This window comes from Lagenorhynchus albirostris, chromosome 4 (assembly GCF_949774975.1).
Source record: "Lagenorhynchus albirostris chromosome 4, mLagAlb1.1, whole genome shotgun sequence".
Lineage (NCBI taxonomy): Eukaryota > Metazoa > Chordata > Mammalia > Artiodactyla > Delphinidae > Lagenorhynchus > Lagenorhynchus albirostris.
The window spans coordinates 42557135-42582895 of record NC_083098.1 but is presented as its reverse complement, the minus strand read 5'-3'; the positions used below and the strand labels follow the sequence as shown (position 1 = coordinate 42582895).

At 38.2% G+C, this 25761-nt stretch overlaps 1 protein-coding gene across 2 annotated transcripts in view; it reads right to left on the bottom strand.

Annotated features, from left to right (window-relative positions):
- Nucleotides 1–6384: 6384 nt before the first annotated feature.
- The window catches only part of PRKG2 (protein kinase cGMP-dependent 2), an 83524-nt gene continuing 64147 nt past the window's right edge, over nucleotides 6385–25761 (bottom strand). For both annotated transcript variants that reach the window (XM_060147196.1, XM_060147197.1), the window contains exons 14-18: nucleotides 20255–20418; nucleotides 16658–16780; nucleotides 15606–15668; nucleotides 8527–8593; nucleotides 6385–6518 (exon numbers count right to left, since the gene is read on the bottom strand). In XM_060147196.1, the coding sequence (XP_060003179.1) occupies nucleotides 6423–6518; nucleotides 8527–8593; nucleotides 15606–15668; nucleotides 16658–16780; nucleotides 20255–20418 (513 nt within the window). In that variant the 3' untranslated portion in view covers nucleotides 6385–6422. The remainder of the gene's footprint in view (nucleotides 6519–8526; nucleotides 8594–15605; nucleotides 15669–16657; nucleotides 16781–20254; nucleotides 20419–25761) is intronic.

The following is a 25761-nucleotide window of genomic DNA, read 5'->3' as shown; positions in this document are numbered from 1 at the left end:
GTCCTCCTGCTGTATCCTCAGCACTTAGAAGAGTGCCTGGAACAGTGTTCAATTAATAATTGTTGAATGAACCTACTAAGACATGCATTAAATATTTTTCTTCACATTCACTATTCCTTAGAATGATTCCACTTACTCCCTTTGATAAAGAAAAAATATATATATATATATTAATATTTTTACTAGCCTTTCTTTTCTTTCTTTGGCCTTGACTCATGGTTCGAATTTTTAAGTATTTCTAGGCATACCTTAATATTTTAACTCTCCTTGCCCCATTTGCTCTACTTGGTTTCAAGGATTGATGCATTGCTGGTATTCTTCCTTGATCTCATCATATTTTCTTCTGCTTTTTATTTTCCCAATGCATGCCCACTTGGTTTTTCCTCACTGAGGAAGTTTGTATTTGTCAAAACAAATTTCATGTTACTTTTTATTACACCATTTTAAATTTATAACAAACAATTAAATAAACAAAAATATCTTGGTTTTGTACTTTCCAAAACTGAAAATGCTCGAGCTCTAACTCAATTTAGAGCTTGCCTGTAAATCACCTGAGATAAATTGATATTGCTGGTTTCAGTTGAGTAATGTGGCCTGTGCTCTAGGTGCACTTTGGTAAGTGAAAGTGGGTAGAAAGACAGGAAGCAAATCTCATTAGTTAAAATTTCTAAGTAAACTACATAAAAATAATGACATATATAGGTTTGAAATTGAGTGACTTGGTACTGTGTCAATTCAGCTAAGCCAGAAATATGTTCCCAGATTTTCCTTCTCTGTGTGGTTCTGAGTTTGGCCTTGCCACAAGAGAAATCTGCATAAGACCTGAAATGCCAAAGTGAATAGCAGCCATATTTATACTCCAGACGCCGGCACAAGACCAAGCACAGTTGGAGCTCATGCACATTTTTGTTGATTTGCTGCCTCACCTTGGTGGTGAAGGGCAGCATTCAGGCTTGTGGTTCCTTTAGCTCCAGCCAGATTGCTCCTTTGGCATCTGCACATCCCGAGCCAGGTACACGTAAAAGGTGTCAGCTTATCCTGCAAGCCACCCATATGGCCAAGGTTGGCAACCATGAAAGACACAGATTCAAAAGTTTGTCTTCTTGGGTTCTGGCTTGCCAGTTTGTTCTCTTGTGTCCATTTTGTTCTTGTTTCCCTTACTTCATGTCCGTCTTTCCTTCCCAACCTAGTACTTTAATTCAACACGCATTTCTTATCTTATAGTCTCTGCAGGTCAGGAATCTGGGAGTTGTTTATCTGGCTCCTTTGGCTCATGGATTCTCACTGGGCTTTGACCAAGTATTGGCTAAGGTTACAGTCTCATCTGGAGGCTCAAGTGAAGGAGGATCTACTTCCAAGCTCATTCCTGCGGTTGTTGGCAGGATTCAGTTCATCACAGGTTGTGGGACTGGGGGCCTCATTTCCTCATTGGCTGTTGGCTAGAGGTTCCTTTAGTTATTTGCCACATGAGCCTCTCCATAGAGAAGTTCACATCATGGCAGCTGGCTTCTATCAGAGCAAGCAAATGAGAGAGCAAGAGAAGGTGAACAGGACAGAAGCAGATTCACTTTGTAACATAATCTCAGAAGTGACTTCCCATCACTTTTATTATATTCTGTTTGCTAGAAGGAAGTCACTAGATTCAGTCAACACTCAAGAGGAGAGGATTATAAAAGGGCATGGACACCATAAGCAAGGATCACTGGAAGGCATCTTTGAAACTGACTACCAGAGCCTTTCAAAAGGCAAAAGACCTTCCAAGCATCTTAAGCATGTGCTGTACACACCCTCACTTTTAAGAAAATAGAACTTCTAAGAATCATTATTTCCACAGCATCTTCACAGAAAAGATTTGTGAGTGTAGCTTTTGCCTAATGGAGTGGATCATGAATTTATACATTGGAAATTCACAAAGTTTTTAAAAGAAATGTATCAGCTTGCAATGGAGGGAGAGACAAATTTTAAAAAGGCATCTCTACCACCAAACATTTACAGGCAGGAAACAGGCTAAGAAGGCTACTCAGTTGCAAATACCAGCCATATCTTATAGAAAAAACAAACAAACAAAAAGGCTAACTCAGAGGCAGAACCCAGATTCTACATGGTGGGGCCAAGAGCTGCAGAGAACAGCTCACAGGGAGTAGGACTGAGCCGTGAGCAGTGAAATGGTAACACGAGTCACACCAAATTTCAGAATTCTATGGACCAGTGCTGCTTTGTGCCTCTCATCTTCTCCCTCTCAGAATGCAAGAATCTGTTGTGGTTATCCACTGGTCATCTCACCATTCAGTGTTGTGAGTGTGGTGACAGATGACTTGTTAACTAAGTTTACAGGCTTTCTGACCTAAAAGAATGTATCCAAGGAATTACACCCGAGGAGTCTTTATCCATACCTGAATTGAACTTAGATGACAAGATCCCGGACCTTGACCCTGAGTCTGATGTAATGAGATGATATTTTTAGGGAGACTCTTGAGAGGGAATGAATTTATTTTGCATATGGCAATAATGTAAGTAGTCTGTGGACAGAAAGTGGGTTGTGGCAGTTTTAAAACTTGCTTGCAAATTCTTTGAAACTCTCTTCATTGAGAAATGGAGCCTATGTTCCCTCCCCACAAATCTGGGTGGGCTTGTGCTTCTACCCACAGAGTATGGCAGAAGCGAAGTGATGTGATTCCAAGGCTGGTTCATAAAGTTTAGTGCAGCTTCTCCCTGTTGGCTGAAATACTTGCTCTTGAAGTCCCAAGCCACCATGAAAGGAGTCTGACTACTTTAACGATGCCATAATGTGAGGAATTCAAACCATGTTGAGAACACGTGTGGGCACACTGAACAGCAGTCCTAGTCCTTGAGTTGTCCCAGCCCAGGCTCCAGATACATGAGTGAACAAGGCTTCAGGTGATTCTAGCTCCCAGCCGTTGAGTCACCCCAGTCTTTGAATCTTTCCACCTGATGCCCCAGATTCTGTGGTGCAGAGACAAGCCATCTTTGCCATGTGCTGTCTGAATTCCCGACCCACAGAATCCCGAAGAATAAAGTGGTGTTCCAAGCAACTAAGTTGTGGGTTAATTTGTTATATTGTTATAGCAACTGGATCTAAGCTATGTAAAACCAGCACAGCTAAATTGAGAATGAAAGGCATATTTGAGGCCAATATTTAGCTTTGAAGGCAGTCAATAGTCAGTGTGTTTATAATTATTTTAGAATCTTGTGTGTATGAGATAATGGATGCAAATGCTCCTAGTACAATACCTGGTAATAAAAAAAACAAGGATTTATTATTATACCAAAAAGAAACAGATGTATTTCCAAATGATTATTATCAATGACCTACAAGTAATAATATTCTGGCCCAGTGTTCCAAAGCTTTATCTGTACCATCTCTAAGTTATAGGTGAATAAAGATGTGGTTTGTTATTCAATGTCACACAAACCTGGACAGAGCAAGAATTCAAACTCATAATTTTTGACTCCAAGTCTTACTTTTCACCACTACATTCTCCTCCCTCCAGACATTTTAATAGAGAACATATTAGGAAACTACCATCATGAAAAGTTGGCCCTGCAGAGAAGAGGCTCAAGAATGAAAAATTAACTTTGCACCCAGAAAAGACAGATTAGGAATGACTTAATGATTAGGAATATGATGGGTCTGTATATAGGGGGATAATTTTCTGTATTTTCTAAGAATATATATATGTACATATACATATATATCCTTAATTTATAAAAAGTTAGAACTTAGAAGCTTAGGTGAGCAGTGAACTCTTTTTTTTTTTTTTTTTTTTGCGGTACACAGGCCTCTCACAGTTGTGGCCTCTCCCATTGCAGAGCACAGGCTCCGAATGTGCAGGCTCAGCGGCCATGGCTCACGGGCCCAGCCGCTCAGCGGCATGTGGGATCTTCCCGGACCGGGGCACGAACCTGCGTCCCCTGCATCGGCAGGCGGACTCTCAACCACTGCGCCACCAGGGAAGCCCGAGCAGTGAACTCTTAATAAAGCACTTCATTTTGGTGAGGGTTAATTCTTCATCACATGCATTAAAATTTGATTAACCATCTTTACTTCATGATTTAAAAGAAAAAGAAAAGATTGATACTGGATTTAATTGGTACAATTGTGCATACAGATACCAATGATACATAAGGTCCAGGACTAAACGGTTATTAAGGCCCCTTTAATTCTAATAGAGATAGTAACAGTAGCTCCCATCTATGCAGCATTGATTATTTCATTGAAATTGGCAAAGGACTGTCTAGGTATCAATTTACTCCCCAAAACAGGCGCCTAAAGTAGGTATTATTTTACTGTGCTTTTTCTACAGGTGAGAAAGTTAGTACTCAAAAAAGTGAAGTCATTTTTCCAAAGTCACCTAGCTACAAAATAGAAATGGGATTGTATTAATGGTTCAGTCTCTCATTTCTCCATCTTTATAAAGTACTCCAAAGTAAACACAATAAAATCACATGTGGAGATTATATATTGACATGGCCAGTCATAGCCAAAATAAACTGGTAGTACCCTAAGTTGGTTTTTATTTGTATATATGTAAGTCTTTTTTGAATTACAACTATTGATCACCTTTGAGAATATCATTGCTAGTATAACTGTACAGTTCTAATATCCACCCAATACATAAATTCCCTACATTTATAGGTGGGTAATTTAAAAATATATACATGGAAAAACATACAGTGCTTACAAACCAAATTCAAATAAAAATCTTTAAAAAACCTTAGAAATTCATTAAGCAGGTTATGTTGATCCTATTAAAAATGGTTCTTCTATGTACAATACATAAACTTTAAAAATACTACTACAGGAAACAAAAATTCTTTGGTTCAGCAAAAGGATTCTAAATGTGGAAATTTAATTTGTTAAGGATGCACCTTCCTGGGTTGGGCCTCACTTATCTGGTTTAACACTTCAGAAGCAGATAGATGACTCTCTGAATGCTGAAAATATGTGTGGATGTGGATAGCGATGCTTTTCCTATAGAACATTAGCATGTGAAAGTATAACCAGAAGCTTGAATAATGCAGGAACTTTGACGTTATTTTTACTCTGCCAGATCAAAAAGATAAAAAGAAAATCTGTTTCCCATTCATTTGGGAAGGAGGGTGGGAGAATGATCATGATCGGTACATAAAACATTCTACTAGTGAAGTTCTTAGGTTACTGGTGTCCAATGCTATTGAAACAAATCTATTTGCTATTTGGAAGACTGCAGGGAGGAGCCAGGAGGGGGACAGATGCTGGATGTCCCTTTTACCGTCCCATCCCTTCTCTAGTGGCTTGCCTGCCTTAACAATCTAAAATTATAAACACTCCCATGACTCAAATGTCTCCTTAAAGTAATTAATGCAGCAGTGATTAGGCGTGCATCAATATCTGCCAATGGGATTTCCATTAAAAATTAACTGTGGTTATTTCTATACTCTTGGTTTATTAATAGCAACAATCACAGAACTGGCCAAAATATCTCAGAGTTTCAAAGAGTCAGCATTTATACCTTTTAGAATTTTTTCTCCTCCATATGTAATGGGAAGGAAAAGCCTTCACAATGTAGTTCCTGCATGTTTTCTAATTTGATTGTGAAAATATTTAATATATAAGATAAAACCTTTCCAAAGGCCCATCAATTAACCACACATTATAACCATCTTTAACAAGACTTTTGAAAAGTCTCTGAGGTATCACAGCTGGTCACAGGAGAATAAAAATATTTTTTGCTTTGTTTATTGTTTCTAAGTTCCCCAATAGAATATAATTACCTGGCTAGATTCATTAACTCATCTGTGTTAGAAAGTGGTACCAATGACTAATACTCAAATTTGCCTTTCCCCAGACTAGGTTCAGAAGCCTATCAATATATTTCTAGGTTGAACACAGGTGAAAATCAAGAACTTCTGTTGACTACCAAGTTTACGGCAAGCCATGACTTCAAGATGCCATAATGCTTACGTGGGATTGTTGAGAACGGGGGAAATCTTCCAAAATTCACCCTTGTTCTTTCTTCTATTTGAATGACTTAGTTGCTCAAGGGCAAGACACTTTTTAAACCTTACTAGGACTCAAAGGAGACAAATATGATTGGGATGGAGCAACAGACTGCAGAGAAAATGATGTCCCTTTGACAAAAATGGTTCTGACTTTGAAGAGGGGAATAGGATAGCCTTCAACATTTGAGAAAAGCAAAGAACAGAACACACGAATAATTCACAGCATCTAAATGAGACATTATCATTCAGAACCACCTCCGCACCTACTATTTCCCACCCCCAGCTCATGGGCAGGGATTTCTTTTCTCTAATGGTCTTCTAAAAGATAGTATAATACTCTGAAGAGAAATAATCAGTGTTGGATTGTTGGTCCTTATAGTCCTTTTGTGTATGTAGGGCAGTAATCATCTTTTCTTCTGTCAGAAGTCTTTATCCCAGCCTGACAGCTCATCAGGAGGCACCCCCTTCTCGGGAGGATACTTGTCAAAGTAGCTGTGATCTGTGGGTCCACTTAGCTAGTAGAAAAAGGATGAAACCAAAGGTGAGGATAACGTTGACGAAGCATGCTAGAACATATGGGGAATGCTTTCTGTATCTGAACACTGATTTTCTACTGCAACCACTTGTAATGTACATATAAGGAAAATAGAACCAGTTATCATTTTTGAGTCACACTCTCAGCCTCATGAGATCTCCCCTTTAGAACAAATGGATCGGGTCCCAGAATTACATGCAGTAGGAGCTACCTGGCTTAAGGAGTTATTTCTGAAAGAAAAGGTGACAGAAATGATGTCTCTTTTTTTTTTTCAAATTGGAAAATATTTTAAAAGGAAATATTAAAAATATCAAAATTTGCCAGAATCCTTCTTCCACTTTATAATAAAGTTTCTCACTGATCTTGAATTTTTATAGGGTTAATTGACCCATATAAATTCTCCAGAATGTCAAACAAAGGGACAATTCAAAATACTAGTGACCTTGTTGAAAGAGTGAAATGACTCTGGTATTAAATTACTTTGCAAATCAAGTGGTTTCCAATTCTTTGCTTTCAAACAATCTTCATTAGTACCTAATTGAATTATCAGCTGATAGATCACTAAAAATACTATTTATGATCCATCATAATGAGTTTTTTGGGGGCATAAGGAGACTACTCAGAAGGTGCTCAAAGTGACATTGCTATTATAAAATCCTCCACTCTCATTTACTTATTTATGTGAACACAACTCTTAGCACTTTCATCTACAGAAAAATAATTTTAAAAAGAAATAGAATTGATGTGGAATCTGATCCCATTTTTTAGTAAATAATATTCATCCACAAGTACATTAATAATTTCTTTTCAAAACATTTTTGTTTAATAATTATTTAAAAATTTATAATATATGTATGTTGTTTGATACTGCATGCTACAAAAATGTAATTATAACTGAATCCAGAAGAAATATTTGTATTGCCAGCGAAATTTTTATCCTCACAAAAATTTTTAATTTTATAAAAACTAAAATTGAAAGGCACTTAAAGAATGATTAATAGAAGACCATCCAGTATAAAAATCTTTTACATTAGGATGAAATTTGATAGAGAAAATCTAATGGAAACATGAAAATAGGAGTTTAGAGAGAAAAAGTAGTCATGTAATATTTCTGTCTATTTTTTAAATGGCTGATGGGTTTCATATCTCAATGGCATTTAGATTCCACTGGATATATTTAAAGGGGCAAAGTGAGAGTAGTGTTTTACTATAAAATGTCAATATTTACAACATACTCGAAATTACATTTTCCACAATGACTTAGACGAGTAATGAAAAAATTCAGATGTCAATCTAAAAAGGTACAAAGAAAGACAAAGATCCTCAAAATTCCTTTACAGAGAACACAACATAACATTTGTAGGGTGTTGACTAGATTATTCCTGAGTCATCCCCCTCCCTCCCCAACTTAGCAGATGTTCTGCTTTCTCTGGAGCTGTGCTGTCCAACCAGCAATGGGGACTGAGCACTGGAAATATAGCTAGTCGGAACTGAGATGGCTGAAAGTGGAAAAACCACTTGGGATTTTTGAAAATTCAGTATGAAAAAAATAAATGTAACATCTTTATTAATATATTAATATTCTGTGTTTGTTACATGTTGAAATAATATTTTAATGTATTATGATAATTAAAATTAATTTCACCCATTTCTTTTTACCTTTTTTAATACGGCTACTGGAAAATTTTAAATTACATATAGGTTCATATTATATTTTTAGAACCATCTGTCAGCCTGACCAACACTGGCTACCTTGGGATTTAGATTTACATGTAATCCATTCTTAAGAGCTGAGCTAAGGTCCATTGAATACATAATACTATTTAGACCATATAGTCACAATTGCAAAGACATTTTCACTTAAATTTTAAAACTGTTAAAAAAAATTTTTAATCTATTCTACACACACACACACACGCCCCTAAAACCTGTTTACAAAAACAAATACTTGGAAAAAAATCAAGAGAGTAATATAGTAGATACGATACCTCTCTTTGTAAAGGTGATGGAAGGTTCCGCGCTTTCAGTCCTTCCCAATTAAAACCATTTAACCACCTGAGAAATCAGAAAAGTACAGAGAAATATTACTTATCTGATAAACTATTAGCATGTCAAGTCATCTGTCCCCCCATTTTGTTGCCTGCTCCCTGCCTGCAACAGTATAGCTGCAAGTGATCAGAGGAAAATACCAACCATGCCCACACACATGTGTGTCTCTCACATTAAATCCATGCCCACTACCCTCAGGGGGGCCTTTAATGCTGCCCAGCAGTCAGTCTAGGTTTCCCTGTTGTTCCCCTCGTCACACTCCCTTAGACTCATAATCCATTCTTCGTCCTCTCTCCTCAAACTTTCAGACCTCCTATCCATCTTCCCTCCCAAATGGTGGCCTGACTTCCTATTTCACTAAGAAACCAGGAGCAGAAAAGAGAACTTCTACAATTTTCCACCAGCAAACCTGCCTGTGTAGGCACATCTGTGTGTTCCCTTTCTCTACTGCACCATGAATAAACTGCCCTTGCTTCTCTCTAAGGTCAGCTCCTCTGCTGTGTATTTGATCTTGTAGACATTCTCTATTCAGACATGCTCCTTAAATTCTCCTCTCTCCTGAATCTTTAACATCGTCTCTCCTGGGGCATTCGAATCAGTATGGAAACATTTAAATTCTTCCAACCACAAAGCAATCTCCCTTGACCCGAACTCCCCTCCAACTCTCATTCCATTTCTCTCTTCCCATTGGAGGAAAACTTGAAAGAGTAAACTAATCACTGTATCAACTGCGGACAAAAAAAACTGTTGCCTGCCACTCCAGTAAACACTAAGTGTTGCCTGCCCTGAAGCCGTCAGCCATTGCAGCCACCTGATGGGGGATTCAGGATGGAGAAAAACTGAATACTGGTCCTAGATAGTTAAGATGCATATCTAAGGGGTAATTTCAAGGAGCCCAAACTCTTACATCTTCCCATATATAGAAAAGCAGTAAAATCGTTGACTTGAGATGTCTTCTATTTGTGATTAGCGGTAAATTTTTTTCTTTTTCTTTTTAAAATTGAAGTATAGTTGCTGTACAGCAGTATGTAAGTTACAGGTGTACAATATAGTGATGTACAATTTTTAAAACTTATACTCCATTTATAGTTATTACAAAATATTGGCTATATTTCCTGTGTTGTACAATATATCCTCGTAGCTCATTCTATATCTAATAGTTTGTACCTCTTACTCCCCAACCCCTATATGGCCCTTCCCCACTTCAGCAGTAATCTTCCAATGTTGTACTACATGTTTTTGTTTTTAAAGCAAAAACTCTTATATATCCTGATTCCTCCTTTACCTCTTTGCAGCAGTTCCTCAGAGCTGAGAGGTTGTCTCCTGGGCTATAGTCCTCAGTAAGGTCTCCAAATAAAACATAACTTGCAACTTTTAGGTTGTGTGTTTTTCTTCAGTCGACACTACCCATTTTCTCCTGGGCACACCACAATCAGGCTTCACCCTCTCCACTCCAGCGAATTCCCTTAATTCTCAGTTTTCATCTTACTCTTAGCACAGCTCATCACTCACACTTCCCAAAACACTTTCTTCACTTGGCGCCAGAGACATGCCCTTGTCCTGGCTTTCTTCCTACCATCTTGGGTGCTTTCTCTCATTTTCCATTGCTATTTCCATAGGAAGTTGGCATGTTCTGGGGCTCAGTCCTTGGACCTCTCCTTCTTCCAACTACTCCCACTTTCTAGGAAATCTCATTCAGTCTTGTGGCTTTAAATAGCATGTATGAACTGATTACTCCCAAACTGCTATTTCCACCACCACCCTGCCCCCCTCCACACACACACACACACACACACACACACACACACACACACACACACACACACACTGCTTAACAGGCTGCTAGCTACAACTGCTATTCACCGTCTCCCCACTGGATGTCTAACGGGCATCTAGCTGTATCAGGTCCACATTGAAGCTCCAAATTTTGTGCAATGAACTTCCCTCAACTCTTCCAGTTGCTCAAACCAAAGACTTTGGAGTTATCCTTCCTCTCACATCCTATCTCACTCCTTATGTAAATCTAGTCTGTTATGTTCAAAATACATTGGTATTCAGAACCTGGCCAATACTCAACACCTCTACTCTACCAGCATGGGCCAAGCCACAGTTATTTCTTGCCTGTATTAGTATAATAACATCCTAATGGGTCCTCCTGCTTTTGTCCATGGGAAACAGCCCAGCAAGGGTGATCATTTAAAATGCAAGTCATTTGGAGGAAATGTTTCCTCCAACATTTTAAGTTTGGAGGAAAACTTGAAAGAGTAATCTAATCACTGTATCAACTGCTGACAAAAAAACCTGTTGCCTGCCATTCCAGTAAACACTAAATGTTGCCTGCCTGAAGCCATCAGCCATTGCAGCCTTTGTTCACATCATGCCTTTGTTCAAAACTGCCCAATGCTTCCAATTTCACTCAGTGTAAAAGGCAAAGTCATTACCATGTCTTTATTAAAACCCACAGGCCTTATCACCCTTTCCACCACCACCCTTCCCCCACCCTGCCACTGCCCTACCTTTCTTTTTCTCTCTCTCTTTGCTCCTTTGTCTCCTCAACATTCTTCCAACAAGCATGGGATGTTCCCACTTCAAGACCTTTGCACTTGAGCCCCTGTAGCTGAATTGTCCTTTCTCCAGATTTCCACATGGTCTGTCTCCTCAACACCATCAGGTATTTTCTCGAAGGTCATCTTCTTAGAGAGGCCTTCGTTGGCCATCCAGTCTAACATGGCAACCCCTCCCCAACCCCACCCCCATGTACTTCCCATCCTCCTTCCATACTTTATTTTCTTTCCTTATAAGTTACTGCCGTCTAATATACCTACTATACACTTAATTATTTTCTTTATTTTCTTTCTCTCCAACTAGAATGCAAGTTCCATGAGAGTAGGGGTTTTTGTCTGTTTCCTTTCCTTCTGTGTCCCTAACACTTGCAACAGTACTTGACACAAAACAGGGGCTCCAATAAATGTCTGTTGAATAACTGAATGACGTCTACAAGAGAACACCCTTACATAGGACCTCTAACTATCATGTCTTACAGTAACACACTGCCATGGTGGTGATGCTATTGGTGAAATGTATATAAGAGGCTCCAAGATAAAAAGTATTTTACAGTTATCTGTAATGAGAGAAGGCTGATGGCCAGATGAAGTTCTTTCATTTATTGCTTCCAAACTATTAATCTAAAAGGAAGGACTGATCTGGTCTTTAGGATACGTATCAGGCTTGGTGAGCTGGAAATGCAACACCAGAAATGAGGAGGACTTGCTCCTCTCAGACAGAAACAATGTACTGTGTCTCTCAGAATCTTATAAAGAACCTGGAATAATACTGTTTAAATCCACTGATCTTTTCTATTGGGACACTGAGGTCAGGTCTGCCAGCCAACAAAAATTTATGGAAAGTCAACTTGGTCCCAGGCATCAAAAACAACAAAGACCCTGCTTTCAAGATATTTTTATTTTGGCAGGAGGTGACAAGTAATCAAACAAAAAAGTAAACAATACGAACATTTACATTAATTTCATATACTAATACGTACTAGGAAGATAAAAGAGAATAAAATGGTGGATGATGACTGGGATACGGATGGCTTGGGAGGTGCTGCTTTTAGCTAGGGTGCTATCTGAAGAAGTGATATTTGAATTGAGGCCAGAATGAAGAGAAGGGAGAAGCCATGGGAAGATTTGTGGCAATGACCTTCTGAATGGAAGAAAGTGATAGGAATGAGCTGAAGTGTGGTGAGTGGAGGGGAAACGAGAGAAAAATATGATGTCTGAGAACCAGCCAGAGGCCAGATCTTATAGGGTCTTGTAGAACACAACAAGGAGTCAAGATTTTATGCTTATCGGGAAGCCAGTAGAAAGTTGTAAGGAAGTGATGCAATCTAAATATGTTTTCAAAAGACGATTCTGGCTGCTATGTGAAGAATGACCGCAGTGGGGGGCGTGATAGGTCAGGGTGGTGGTGGGAGGTATCAGAATGAAGGCTGGGAGATTTTAGGAGGCCCTCGTATTCATCGGTCTGTCAACTGTATCCGAAGTTACCCTTTTCTACCTTTTGCAATCTCCTCCCTCTCGTGGAGTTGGTTTTGGGTCACTCCTTGACTGGATTTCTCATTCCAAGTCTAAGCTTAGCAAGAGAAAAAGTACTAAAAACAGAGAGGGCGGGCTCTTAGTACATTCCATTTCAGATGCCATTCTTAACCCAAAGTGCCATTTTGGTCTACACTGTTGAGTCAAAGAGTGAGAGTCAGACAGCAATCCTAGATGTATGACTTCCATTGTCCTTGCTGCAAAACCACAGAAGTCCTCTCCGTGATCCACCCATCACCTTCTTTGCACAGACCGAGGCTCCATTTTTAGGGATTTCTAGGCACACAGTTCTGTGGATTCTTTTCTTTTGCCACCGATGACTGACACAATTCCTTTTCACATATTTTACAATGCTCTCTACCCAGATGCTACTCCATAAATATTAATAAAAATCATTACTGTTACTCTACTGAATCAAAGAGCCTATGCATTTCTTGCTGAGTACTTGTTACAATTTGACTTATGGCAATATTTACTTAACATGAGTGGTTATTCACTTAACACCTGGCCTTTTTGACACTAACCACATTTTAAGTAATCCAAGTGCCAGCATGCAGTCGTGTGTGAAAAATATTCACTAAAGAAATATTAGCAGCAACTGTACATAAATTGCTTCTTCATTTTTAAAAGAGTAGTAGCTATTCTTGAGAGTAAAATTCTAGAGACTGGAAATATTAAAGGTAACATTAAGAGACCTGAAACAAATTACTCCTCTACCTAGCAGGAAAGATTTAATTGTACCCTACAACTATATTATCCCTCTTTTCAGAGAGGTGTTGGGAGACATGATTGGTACCTAGTTTATAAGTTAACTTATAAATAGGAGAGGGAGGAACTCTATTTTTAAGAAAGATGATTTAACACAGACTGAACAAACATATAACAATATGCCACGTTTAAGTGTATTGTTGTTAAATACAAAATTGAAGTAAATGGCTCTCCAAGGAAAAAAGATGTTTTACTTTAGAGAGGAGTGGGAAAATCTGATGGCAAATTTTAGAAAGAATGCTTTTTTAAAAAAACATTACAAGAATATACTGGGTAGTGAAGCTATATGTGCCTTGGAGACTTACGCAAGGCTATAGAACACTCCTATTTGAAAGCAAAGAGAGTTCTATTTTTCAGACCCCCGTGCCCCATCTTTGTATGCTAAGAAGCACTATGAAAATCAGATGAAATAATGTTTTTGATCTCCCTGAGCTCACCGGAAGGCACTGTGTAAATTTGGTACATCTTATTAGTGAACTCTGCCCTACACACAGCAGCTTCAGCTGTATGCTTCAGCTACTTGGCAAAGAACACCCTGTTAAGAAGAGTGGGCAAATTAATCCCTATGGGGAAGGAAATTCAAAATTCTTCATTACCATGCTGAAGTGAGAAAATCCTTCAGCATGAATCTGCATGTACATCTAATCACAACTTGACAGCTATATTTAAATGAGCCTCAGGTAAATAAGAAGTAAGAGATAAAACGGGAACCTGTTAACAATTATATCACTTCTATTTCCCACCTACCCCAGAGCAAACATGAAGATGCTTCTTTAATGAGATAAAAGAGGAAATACATTGGAAGGGGGGACTTTTACCGACTGGACACTTGGTTGTTCAATATGAATGGTGTGTTTATGTGTCATTTTATCATGAGAAAAGAAACTGTGATAACAGCACATAGGAAGAGAGATAAATTGGAATCTAAGACAAATAATGAGCTTTACACGAAAGACAATCCAAAAGATGACAAAGAACAATAAAATACGTATTTTGATGTCTATAAAATCCACAGATGTGTCTGTCTCCATCTCTTCCTCTCTCCCTGCTTCCCCATCCCCGTCCTGATATATCCTTATGGCAGAGCCCGATATGAATTTACAATGTTGAATACATGGCTTTATTTCAAGAAAGTTCATGAATAGATAGAGCAGGGCTGGCAGCTTGGGGATTTTTTTTTTTTTTTTTTTGAGCTGCACCACTACTGTTCAGAAAAACAAATAGTGTTTCTATTCAGCAGCATCTCTCCCTTTATTTTCACACTGTGTTGATGTGCCCCTAATTCTTCAGTAAAAATATCCAGAGAAGAATAAAATGTTGAGAGGTGTTTTTCTTTCTGAAAGTGAACACAGCAGTGTGCTCAAAGGTTTTCAGTAATGAAATTCTCAAATTTATTTTTTGTACTATCAATAGGTGATGTTTCACTTCTGTAAATCATAAGCAAAATCAAAACATCTCAAGGATTGCAGGATTTAGCTAGGCATAGATTTAAAAAAAAAAAACAAAAAAACTCCAAGGCCTGAACTTCCACATATGGAACGAAATCAGAGAGTTTATATTATGGAAGTTATTGATGGTTTTAAAGACCAGCTTTAGAAATTCACAGACCTGAAAAAGGTGCTTTTTAGACTATTACATAAGGATAAAACACTGTTTGAGGTTTTGTGGAAATCAATGTACTTTACCCCAAAAGTAAAATACGATAGGAAGCTTCAAAATGTGGAGAGCTGGTCAAAGGAAAATTATATTTTAAATAAATATATAATATTAGTTAAAACTGAAGTAGAATACTATTTAACAGTTGGTTTAGCTGACCCATTCTCTAGAATATTGAGAACAATAACTACCCTACTTTAACTGTAAATGAAACGTCAAAATTAGAACTTGATTCCTTTATAGAATCCAAGTTAATATTAAAAAATAATGGAGATTACAGCAGATAAAAAGCTAAGTTGCTATAACTTGAATATGTGATTTTGTAATTTGTTTTATAACTTCATCGCAGCTAGTAAAACACAAATTAAAAATAAAGCACCAAAAAGGAAAACTTGATCATCTGTGTAGGGATCTTTACAGACTGAGAGAAGCTTCAAGATTACCACACTTTAAAAATAAATTTCTAGATTTTTCTGGGCAAAGAAGTAACTGTGTACCTGTGTTTCTTAATGTCATTGATTCCATTCTTCAGATTTCCTAGTCTTTCTGTTGGATTTTGCCTAAAATAAAAATTTTAAGTCAATTTATAATAATTATGTTTGAGTGAATTTTACATTAAAATTTAACAATTTTTCTTTATTCATTCATTCATTTTGTCAACAATATTCATAGACCAGGCACATCTGAGAATAAAGGAGATGGAAAACACATGCCCCCTCTGGGGGAGCCACAGTCAAATTACAGTCAGGAATATGAATATATGTATTCAATATCTATATATCCCAATATATAGATATAGGTATATACATACGGATATATAGATATAGGTATCTCCCAGTGCTTTAAATGAGCTATGAATAAATGCTTAAAAGAACAGGACAATGCCACCTTACCAAGTCTGCTAAGGGAACCATGGAAAGCTTTAGAGAACCATTTACAACAGAGCTGAAATTTTAGAAGCATGCAGAAATTTCTGTAGGCAACTCACAGCTAGGTTTCATGTTCTAAATTTACTAAATTTCAAAGCTTTTAAAAAAGTTCAAGTGTGCAAGAAAACTGCAACAAAATGAAGCTTAAACAAAATTCTAGAAGTCTTCTGTTCTCCAATAAATTATTTTTAGTGGTAAGTAGAAATTTGGAGTAATTTAAAATAGGAGTACTTTTTTTTTTAATGAAGATTGAAAGAGGACATACAGTAACACTTTATCATCGCCACTAATTTTCTCTCAAAATAACAATGCTGTAAACTACTCTTTTATTAAGCTAAGTTTTGTGGTTCTATTTTCCTCTAACAAAGATGATTCTCAAAGATAATCTGAACAATCTGCATCTCTTTTAAACTATGAGTAGGTACTGTGTATTACATGAAGGAAACTCAAACTTCTAGCACAGACGGCAAAATAGAAAATGATTTTCATTAAATATAATTTAACTACATAGAAAAGTACAAAAAGTAAATATACACCTAACTTTAAAATGTGTGGCAGCAGAAATGAGAAGCCTTCACACCTTCCCCCAAGAACAAGGGGTTTTTAATAGTCATTCTCACCTGCAAAGCCTCCGAATCAAATCCTCAGGTCGTCTGGTTATCTTTCTGGGAAAATCCATTTTTTCAATTCCTTTGAGAATCAAATTGTAGGTCATCATTTGGTCAACCCCAGAAAAGGGCGGGCTAGAGAAAAGCCAAAATAGGACACTAGGACCAGCATCTGAGACACATTTACAACTAAATTTCTTTTCTTTTTTTCCCCTCCCTCCCTCCCTCTCATGAGTTGTTTTATAGCAAATCTGGATATATGCTAGAAAATAATTTCATATCACTTAACAAAATACACACACACACGCGCATACACATACACACAGAGGTAATCTGTCAAGTGGTGATAATCACTAAAAAGAAAAATAAAGGGGAGGGCAGAGAGTGAGAGAGAGGAGGTGTGGTTTTATTTAGACACAGTGGATAGGAAAAGCATCTCTCATATGTTGGCAGTTGAGCAGAGGTGGGAGTGAATGAGCCAAACAGGCAAGGGATTCCAAGACAGCAAGTACAAAGGCCAGGAGTCAGGAGTGGACATGGGTCGTTCTTGGAACAGAAAGGAGGGCAGTGTTGCTGGTGGAGTGAGGAAGCAGGAGAGAGTGTAAGAGGTGAGGGCAGCATGGTCATCTCGATCTAGCGGGCTACGGGAAGGACCTGGGAATACTCTCAGGTCAGGTGATCTAATTTACAGAAGTCAGAGTAAGCTTTTTAAAAATGTGTTGAAAATAAACTGTGATGGTACTAGCGGTGGGGGAAGGCAGGCCTGGTAGCCTGGACTCGAACGGTAGTGGTGAAGGTGGTGAGAAATGGTGGGATTCTGGATTATTTCGATGGCATAAAGTCAACAGGATTTGCTACTGGGGTGAATGTGGTACGCAGGAGAAAGAAAGGATTCAAGAAGGATACTGAAGTGTTTTGACCTATGGAACGGAGATACTGTTTACTAAGACTGGTGTGGAGGTTAGGCTGGGGGTGCGCAGGTTCAGAGCAGGTTCTGAGGAAGAGAATCGAGTTGCATCTTGAACATCCAAATAGAGATGCTAAGCAGACAGTTACATTTATGAGTCTGACATTCAGGGAAGAGGTTAGGGCTGGAGGTATGATTCCGGGGAGTCATCAGACAGTATCTACAGGGCATAGGGCTTGATGTTATCACCCAAGGAGTGAGTGGGTAGGAAAGAGGTCAAGGACTGAAGTGGCCCGATGACCACTGAAGAAGGTCAGGATGACAAGAAGAATCCAGCAACAGACACTGAGCTGGAGCCTCTAGCATGGGAAGAGAAATGAGAGAAAGGGAGGTCCTAGAAACCACGAAGAGAGAATTTCAAGGCAACTGTTGCTAAGACGAGTAAGAAAGCACTGGAAATTAACCACTGGGTTTGGATAACACGTTCATGCATGGACTCTGCTTTTAAAAACACTTTCATACCTATTCTATTGTATCATTTAATTTTTGAAAATTAAAGATGATTTTCATGAATGACTCTGTTGTACCTTGGTCACGCTTGAGACCTTTGGATACCGAGAATTCCCACTCTTGGTAATGAACCTGAAACAAGTTCGTTGCACCAACTTTTCAATAATCTATGTTTCACTTGAAAAGAAAATGAGGTAGAAAACAAAAACCATTGCTACAATTCCTTCAAATTATTTATATATTTACAAGTAGGTTGTGTTTTGTTTTGGTTTGGTTTTTTAGTTCTTTTGTTTTACCTCCTGACTTTAGGGCATTTAAAATGAACTTTTCTCACACCCTACCCCGAAAGCCTTTATAACAGCAATTTTGCACCTTCTTCATGACAGCTCAAGGTCACTTCAGCAACTCCAAGTTATTGAGGATTTTTTTCCCCTTCCTTATTCTCTCACTTTATTTCCCTACTTCTTGTGACAATTTATTCCAGCTGATGAAGACTGAAATGCATATTCTCCAGTTACCTACAAGAGCCATCATGAATGTCTTAGAAATGCAGCTGACAAATTTTCCAGGGATGAGGAAACAAACTCTTGAAATAGAAATCCTTGTGTCCTGAGACCTTAATCAACTTTATCTCTGAATGACTACCTGGAAATTTTTCTCTTTTTTACTTCAAAATCTTAAGCAATGAATATTTGAAAATGATTACAGATATCAAATAATCTTTTTTTTTTTTTTTGCAGTACACGGGCCTCTCACTGTTGTGGCCTCTCCCGTTGCGGAGCACAGGCTCCGGATGCGCAGGCTCAGCGGCCATGGCTCATGGGCCCAGCCGCTCCGCGGCATGTGGGATCTTCCCGGACCGGGGCACGAACCCTTGTCCCCTGCATCGGCAGGCGGACTCTCAACCACTGCGCCACCAGGGAAGTCCTCAAATAATCTTTCATGTGGACAAGGAAAAAGAATGGAGCCATGGGTAACCCAACATTGAAATCTGCAGTGTAAAAAGTTCAAGAAGATTCTACAAAACTCTCCTTTTGTAACGCAGGTGTTGAGACCGGAATCCCCGTCACTGGGCTCATTCCAGCATTTCTTATGCCATTTCAAATGCAAATCCTCCCTGACATCAAGACTGAGAATATTTGGTTGTAAAGGCTTAAAAGAATGACCAAATCAGTTAATGAGAAATGTAGGTAGAAAACCGGAAAGAAAACTACCTGATCTGAATCCTGTCTATACAGCCATGCATTATATTAAAAAACTCTTATGTATAAGGCACACGTGTTTAATGAAAAGTGTGTCATATTTAGAGTCAGAAGACCTGAGATTAAATCCTTGATCTTAGGCAAGTAGCTCTCTGACCTAGTTTTCTAATCTATAAGATTTAAATCATAAAATAATCATAATACAAATTTAAACCATAAGATAATAAGCAATTCCTGCTTTAACTTCCATACAAGCTTGTGAAAACAAAATTAGATAATACACATGTAAGTGCTTTGTAAGCTGTCAAGGGCTTTATAGATGTGAGGTAATATGTGTGTGTATAAGTGTGTATGTGTGTGCAGGCAGGTTGAATATTTGGGATCCTGGATTCATTAATACAGCCCTTTAATCGCTTCAGGAATGGCAATCCAATTTTAACTTGTAAAACTCCTGCTGTGTCTTGTCTCTGTTCATTAGCACCTCTAGAAAGCAGTTGACAAGGGGATTAAAATTTAAATCCAGCAATGTTGCCTTCTTTCAGCATTTCTGGTTAATGATTTATTGGGAAAATGGAAGAACATGGCTAAATTTAATTGATCAATGGATTTAATGGAATTATGATTGCTATTTTGTCAACTACAAAAAAAAATACAAGGAAATAATAACAGCCCACGACTTCAATTTCCTTTCTTATTTTTATGATGGATTCCCCAAACCTTCACACACTTGATATATTATCTATAATAACAGGCCTTGCCACTCTAGGTAAACCATAGCAATTTTGTACTCCTTTCCTGAACCTTCTTGAATCTTTTCACCATGTTACAAGCTAGAAAGCATGTTATATATGACATAATGTGAAAAGGAAAAGGCATCATGCTTAATCAAAAACACTTCCAAAATGTTAAATTCTTAAATCATATATTTTTTATCATTAGTAAGTTATTTTTGCACTTCTCTAAAGAAGAGACAAAACACAAGGTACTTACTTGCCCGTGAGGAGCTCATACACTAGAATTCCCAGGGACCAAAAATCCACACTGAAGTCATGTCCTTTGTTGAGAATGACTTCAGGAGCTACGTACTCGGGAGTTCCACAGAATGTCCATGTTTTCTGTCCAGATCCTATTTTCTTAGCAAATCCAAAGTCAACCTGGAAAAGAAGATCAAAGAAATTTTCAGAGACCATAAAACTCACATTCTTCTTTGTCTTCCTCTAACTTCTTCAATCTTCTTTCAACACCTCCACCCTGCCCTTCACACCACACACACACACACACACACACACTCCACTGACCCTCTCATTTATTCTTTTGCAGGGCCAGGTGTAAATCTCGTTACATTGGAGAAAATTCCATGCACACACCTCTACGCCCACGAGGATGAGAGGGATGGTTTAGCAAGGAGAGACCCTTATAACCAAGGTGAAGTTCAGGGCAAGCAGACAAGTAACTTGCAAATCAATAGTGGTATTCATTGGCAAGAAGAGAGAAGGGGGAAGTGATAGACACTTGCGCCCTTTGAGCTTCATCATAAAAGGAAAAATGATAGCAGAATTGAGAGTTTGGGAAAGGGAACGTTGTTGAGAAGAAGAGGGGCTTAAAATTCTGGACAGTCTTTAAAAACCTTTATGCACAATGTCTGCACCCTCTAAATGTTGGCAGTCCAAAGTAAAAGCAAGCATCATCCCATCTCAACTTTGGCTGAACTCTGTACACCCTCAGTCTCTCTCAGGGTGGCAGCACTTGCATTAACTTATTTATTCTGCAAAAATACCGTCAGCACTCACAATAGGCCAGGCTCTGTGCTACAGATACAGTGTTGACTAGGAGAGGCTCAGAGTACTGGGAATACTTAAACAGATGTGATTAAAAAACTGCCATGTGAGACAGGATATAGTAGAAGATTATGCAAAGTATAAACTCAAAGAGCCAAAAGACATAGAATTCTGGAACATTAGGGAGAAGATGGTGGGGAAAGACGTCATTAAGAAGTGACATCTGGGGCTTCCCTGGTGGCGCAGTGGTTGGGAGTCCGCCTGCCGGTGCAGGGGACACGGGTTTGTGCCCCAGTCCGGTAAGATCCCACATGCCGCGGAGCGGCTGGGCCCGTGAGCCATGGCCGCTGGGCCTGCGCGTCCGGAGCCTGTGCTCCGCAACGGGAGAGGCTACAGCGGTGAGAGGCCCGCGTACCGCAAAAAAAAAAAAAAGTGACATCTGAGCTCAGCACTGACTGAGGATTAGGAGCTCTCCCAGCGTGATGAATGGGTGCTACCCTCTTCTGTCTTTTCAGGATAGGCCCTTCCACTTCTCTGAGACTCTATTCAATGAACTCCGTGAACTGAATAAAGACAGGAAAGAAAGCTGGAGCAACAGAAGACCCGCTCATTAAATCGAGGCAGTGTATATGACTGAAGTCCTGCCCTGCAAAACAAAGTTGGTTTCCTTCCACAGGGGCGATTTAGCATGTACTTTTCATCTCCAATACATAAAGATATTATTTAGTAAAACCACCCTCCACCTCCAAGTAAACAGACACATAAATTATAGCTGGGCTTCAACATGCACATTTTAATAGATTCATTATACACGGACTATCTCAATAATATGGCAATAATCATGGCTAAAAAAATTAAATAAATCAGGTTAACACATCAAAATAGGCCCTCACCTAAAAAAATATGAATCAGTGAACTATAAAATCTAGCCCTCATTTATTTATTCAAATATTAATATTTAAAACATTTGTCATATGTTTAAAAATCTCTTAGAAATTTACCTTTTTACTAAGGCTTTTTGGTATTTATCACATAACAGCAAGGATATCCTTATTAGAAAAAAGGGAATTTAAACAAGCTAATTTGAAGTGGGCTTTTGTTCTTTTCTTTTATCTACACAGAATGACTCGCAAAGATTGTACCTAAGAGATGGCTGGGAATATTATGAAATTAAAATTTGTAACTAGCTGAAATTAGCATATCTACTTATTCCTCAGATAAAGAACCAATATGAAAATCTTAGCTAATTTTATAAAGACTGAAATTTAAGAAACAAGAAAGCAATGCTTATAATTTCATTTGCATCCATGCATGTATGGAAATATTATATTTTGTAGTTCTGTAACAGCCCTTCAACTCATTTTTTAAACTGCACTTAAGTTTCCCATGTAAGGATGACTGGAAGTTCATTAGATGTTTAGGAGAGCTTTTCTAGTTCTGAAAGTAAGAAATTTTAATTTGAGTACCTGATTTTGCTTTTGTATTTACATATTGACCCAAAGAGATGGCAATAATTATATTAAGATTTTAAGATTTATGAAAACTTACCACTTCCTTTATGTCCTTTGATCTTATCAACTTTAGTCTAATCCATTTGGTTGGAGGAAATTGATGCTCAGACCTATTCAAAGTCATGTGCCAAATATAGAAGGTCCCAGATCTTCTGATGTGAAGTTCTGTGTATTTTCTATAAAACTTCACACTACCTCTGTCTTGTACCAGCATGGATACCACCACGAAGCCTCAAGCTTTTCTTTAACCCTTTATCTTCTAGTCAATAGAAATGTAAGTTCTTTCCTTTGTTCGTTCAATGAATATTTATTGAAAACCATTATGTACCAATCACCAGGGTACAGACAAAGTCCCCAGTCTTCTTAGAGCTTACATTTAAGAGAAAGAGGAGAACATGCATAAAAAATATAATATCATATAACCAACAAGGACCTACTGTGTAGCACAGGGAACTATACTCGATATTTTGTAATAACCCATGGGGAAAAGAATCTGAAAAAGAATGTGTATATATATATATATATATATATATATATATGTGTGTGTGTGTGTGTGTGTGTGTGTGTGTGTGTGTGTATATATACATGTATACCTATGTATATATATAACTGAATGACTTTGTTGTACACCTGAAAGTAACACATCGTAAATCAACTATACTTCAATAAAAAAGTAAAAAAATATATCATAGCATATGTAATATTGCCAAATAGTGATATATGCAATGGAGAAACATACAGCAGTTAGGTACTGAGATCAACAGGAATTATACTTTAAATGGGGTGATCAGAAAAGTCTCTCTGAGGAGGAAGCATTTGAGCATATTGGAGCAGAAATCTGCATGAAATAAGAATGAGAGCTCTGTAAAAATCTGAGCAAGGATGATTCTGACAGATAAAGAGCTAGCACAAAGGCCCTAACCTTCGGGAACGTGCGAGGTGAAGATCAAGGATTGGCAAGAAGGCCACTGCGTCTGGGCCCTAGTGTATGACGGGAAGTGGCAGGAAGTGAGGGCAGATTGTGGAGTGGTCTAGTAAACCATAGAAAGAATTTCAGATTTGTTTTCTAGGAGGCCATTGGAGGAGTAGCCTCCAGCGGTAGAGAAGGGGTATGCATGGCTTGGCTAATGTTTCAAAGGGCTCATTCTAGAAGATAAGAAAATAGACACCTTCCCTTTAAACAATTTTTTTCCTAGAAGAACTGAACTTTCAAGAAGAATCTCTGGAGAAACTGCACACAGGTTTTCCCTTGTCTCTATTAAATTCCCATTATGAAAGACAGCTTACATTACGCTGAAAGCTTAAAAACATTGTCTCCAAAGATTTTAACACACCAGAAGGTTATAAGATGCTTCTATATCTGAAGCAATGATTGGTTCATTCAGAAAGAAAAATTAGCGCTGTGGCTTGCTGGAGCTGTATCCAGTAAGTATTAGCTTTTTCCCAGAAGTTTCTCTCTGGGTCAGTAAATTTGTCAGCTACTGGTTCTCTTGGTCACATAAAAAAGGATACAAAAGGACCAGTCTAATTAAGCCAGATGATTCATGGAGACATAACATTCCCCAAAAAAATATTTATGTGGCATTTTTAGGGCCCTTACTTTGCCCGAGTCTAGACAACGGTAAAGTGGAATCTATTTATCCTATCCACCAACAACTAAGGAGGATTTCATGTCCCTGTGATACTAAGGTCCATCTACTAAAACGGACAACTGTGGATGGCTTCCACTGGAGGCAAGAGCACGTGAGAGAGGCAAAGGTATGGTACGGACGAGGCCTTCACAGCCACACCCCATTCTTTAGGTGACTGTGGTGACTCACCTGAAATACTTAGAGTGTTTAGTGGAAAGTGGGAACAATGATGGGGAGCTTTGCATACACGAGAGCAAACAGAAAAAATCAGATCATTGGGGGCTCAACTCACAGGCCGCCGCCTCCTTGAAGCCTCCCTTGAATTTACAAAACCAATTCCTTTCTCTTTGAGGTTCTTAACAGTTTCTATTCCACAATGACCTCCCCTACGGCAGCACTGTCTAGTTGTGTGTGAATAAATCTAGCTCCTGGAGGAGAGGCATTACATCCTATTCATTTTGTACCCCCTACAGCATCTGTAGCACAGCAGATGGTCAACATGTGTTTGATGAAAGAATCTGAATGAAGACATAACTGTTAACATCCGTTTCAATAAGATGTACATGTATAATCTTCACAACAACTTTATGAGTTAGGGACTATATCTCAATGTTGAAGATGACAAAATTAAAGTCTAGCAAGGTCATGGAGACTTAAGATGAGACTGAAACCAGGTTCCAAAGGAACCTTCACATTACAGGTAAATTCATTAGTAAGTAGATTTTTAAGGGAAAAAGCAACATAAAAAGCATGTTAGTGGGAAAAGTTTAATTGTCACTTAATAAGTACAGCTAATAACGGTCTGTCAAAAAGAATATAGTTAGAGTCAATGATTACTTTTATTTTTCAAGTTAAGAAATACTTGACACATGTAAAATAATGTGACATACATTCAAGTTATAAAGTATGAGAATAAAAACACCCCAGTATCCACCACCAGTTTAATAATCAGAACAGAACCAATGCAGAAGCCCTCTGTGCTCCTTCCACACTGTCCTTCTACCCCTTGCCAAGAGGTCACCATTACCCTGACTTTTTGTGTTTATCATTTGCTTGCCTTCATTTCTAATTTTCCCGCATATCTAATATCCTTATATGATATATAGTTCTCATTTTTAAAATTTTTAGATAAATCTTATCTATTCTTGGGCAAACTGCCTTTTTTCACTTAAAATCGTATTTTTGAGTTTAATCCATTTTGCAGTACACTTACATTGCTGTATCATACACCACTGAAAGAACATGCTGTAAATGGTGTAAAGTTTTTGTCCTTTACGCCGTTGATGGAAATTTGTCTTATATCCAATAGCGTGTTATCACACAAAAAGCTTCTATTAACATCATTTCCCATCTTGCCTACTGGACATGTGTAAGAAGGTAGAATTTCTGGGTCAAAGACATGGTATGTTCAACTTCACTGCTTATTGTCAAATTATTTTCCTTAGGTCCTATATTACCTACCCCTTCACCAACAGCAGTGGTAAAGAGTTCCTATTGTTCTACATCTCACCATCCTTTAGTGACATCAACTTTTATTTTTTGCCATCTGTAAGTATTAAATCACTGTGGTTTTAACT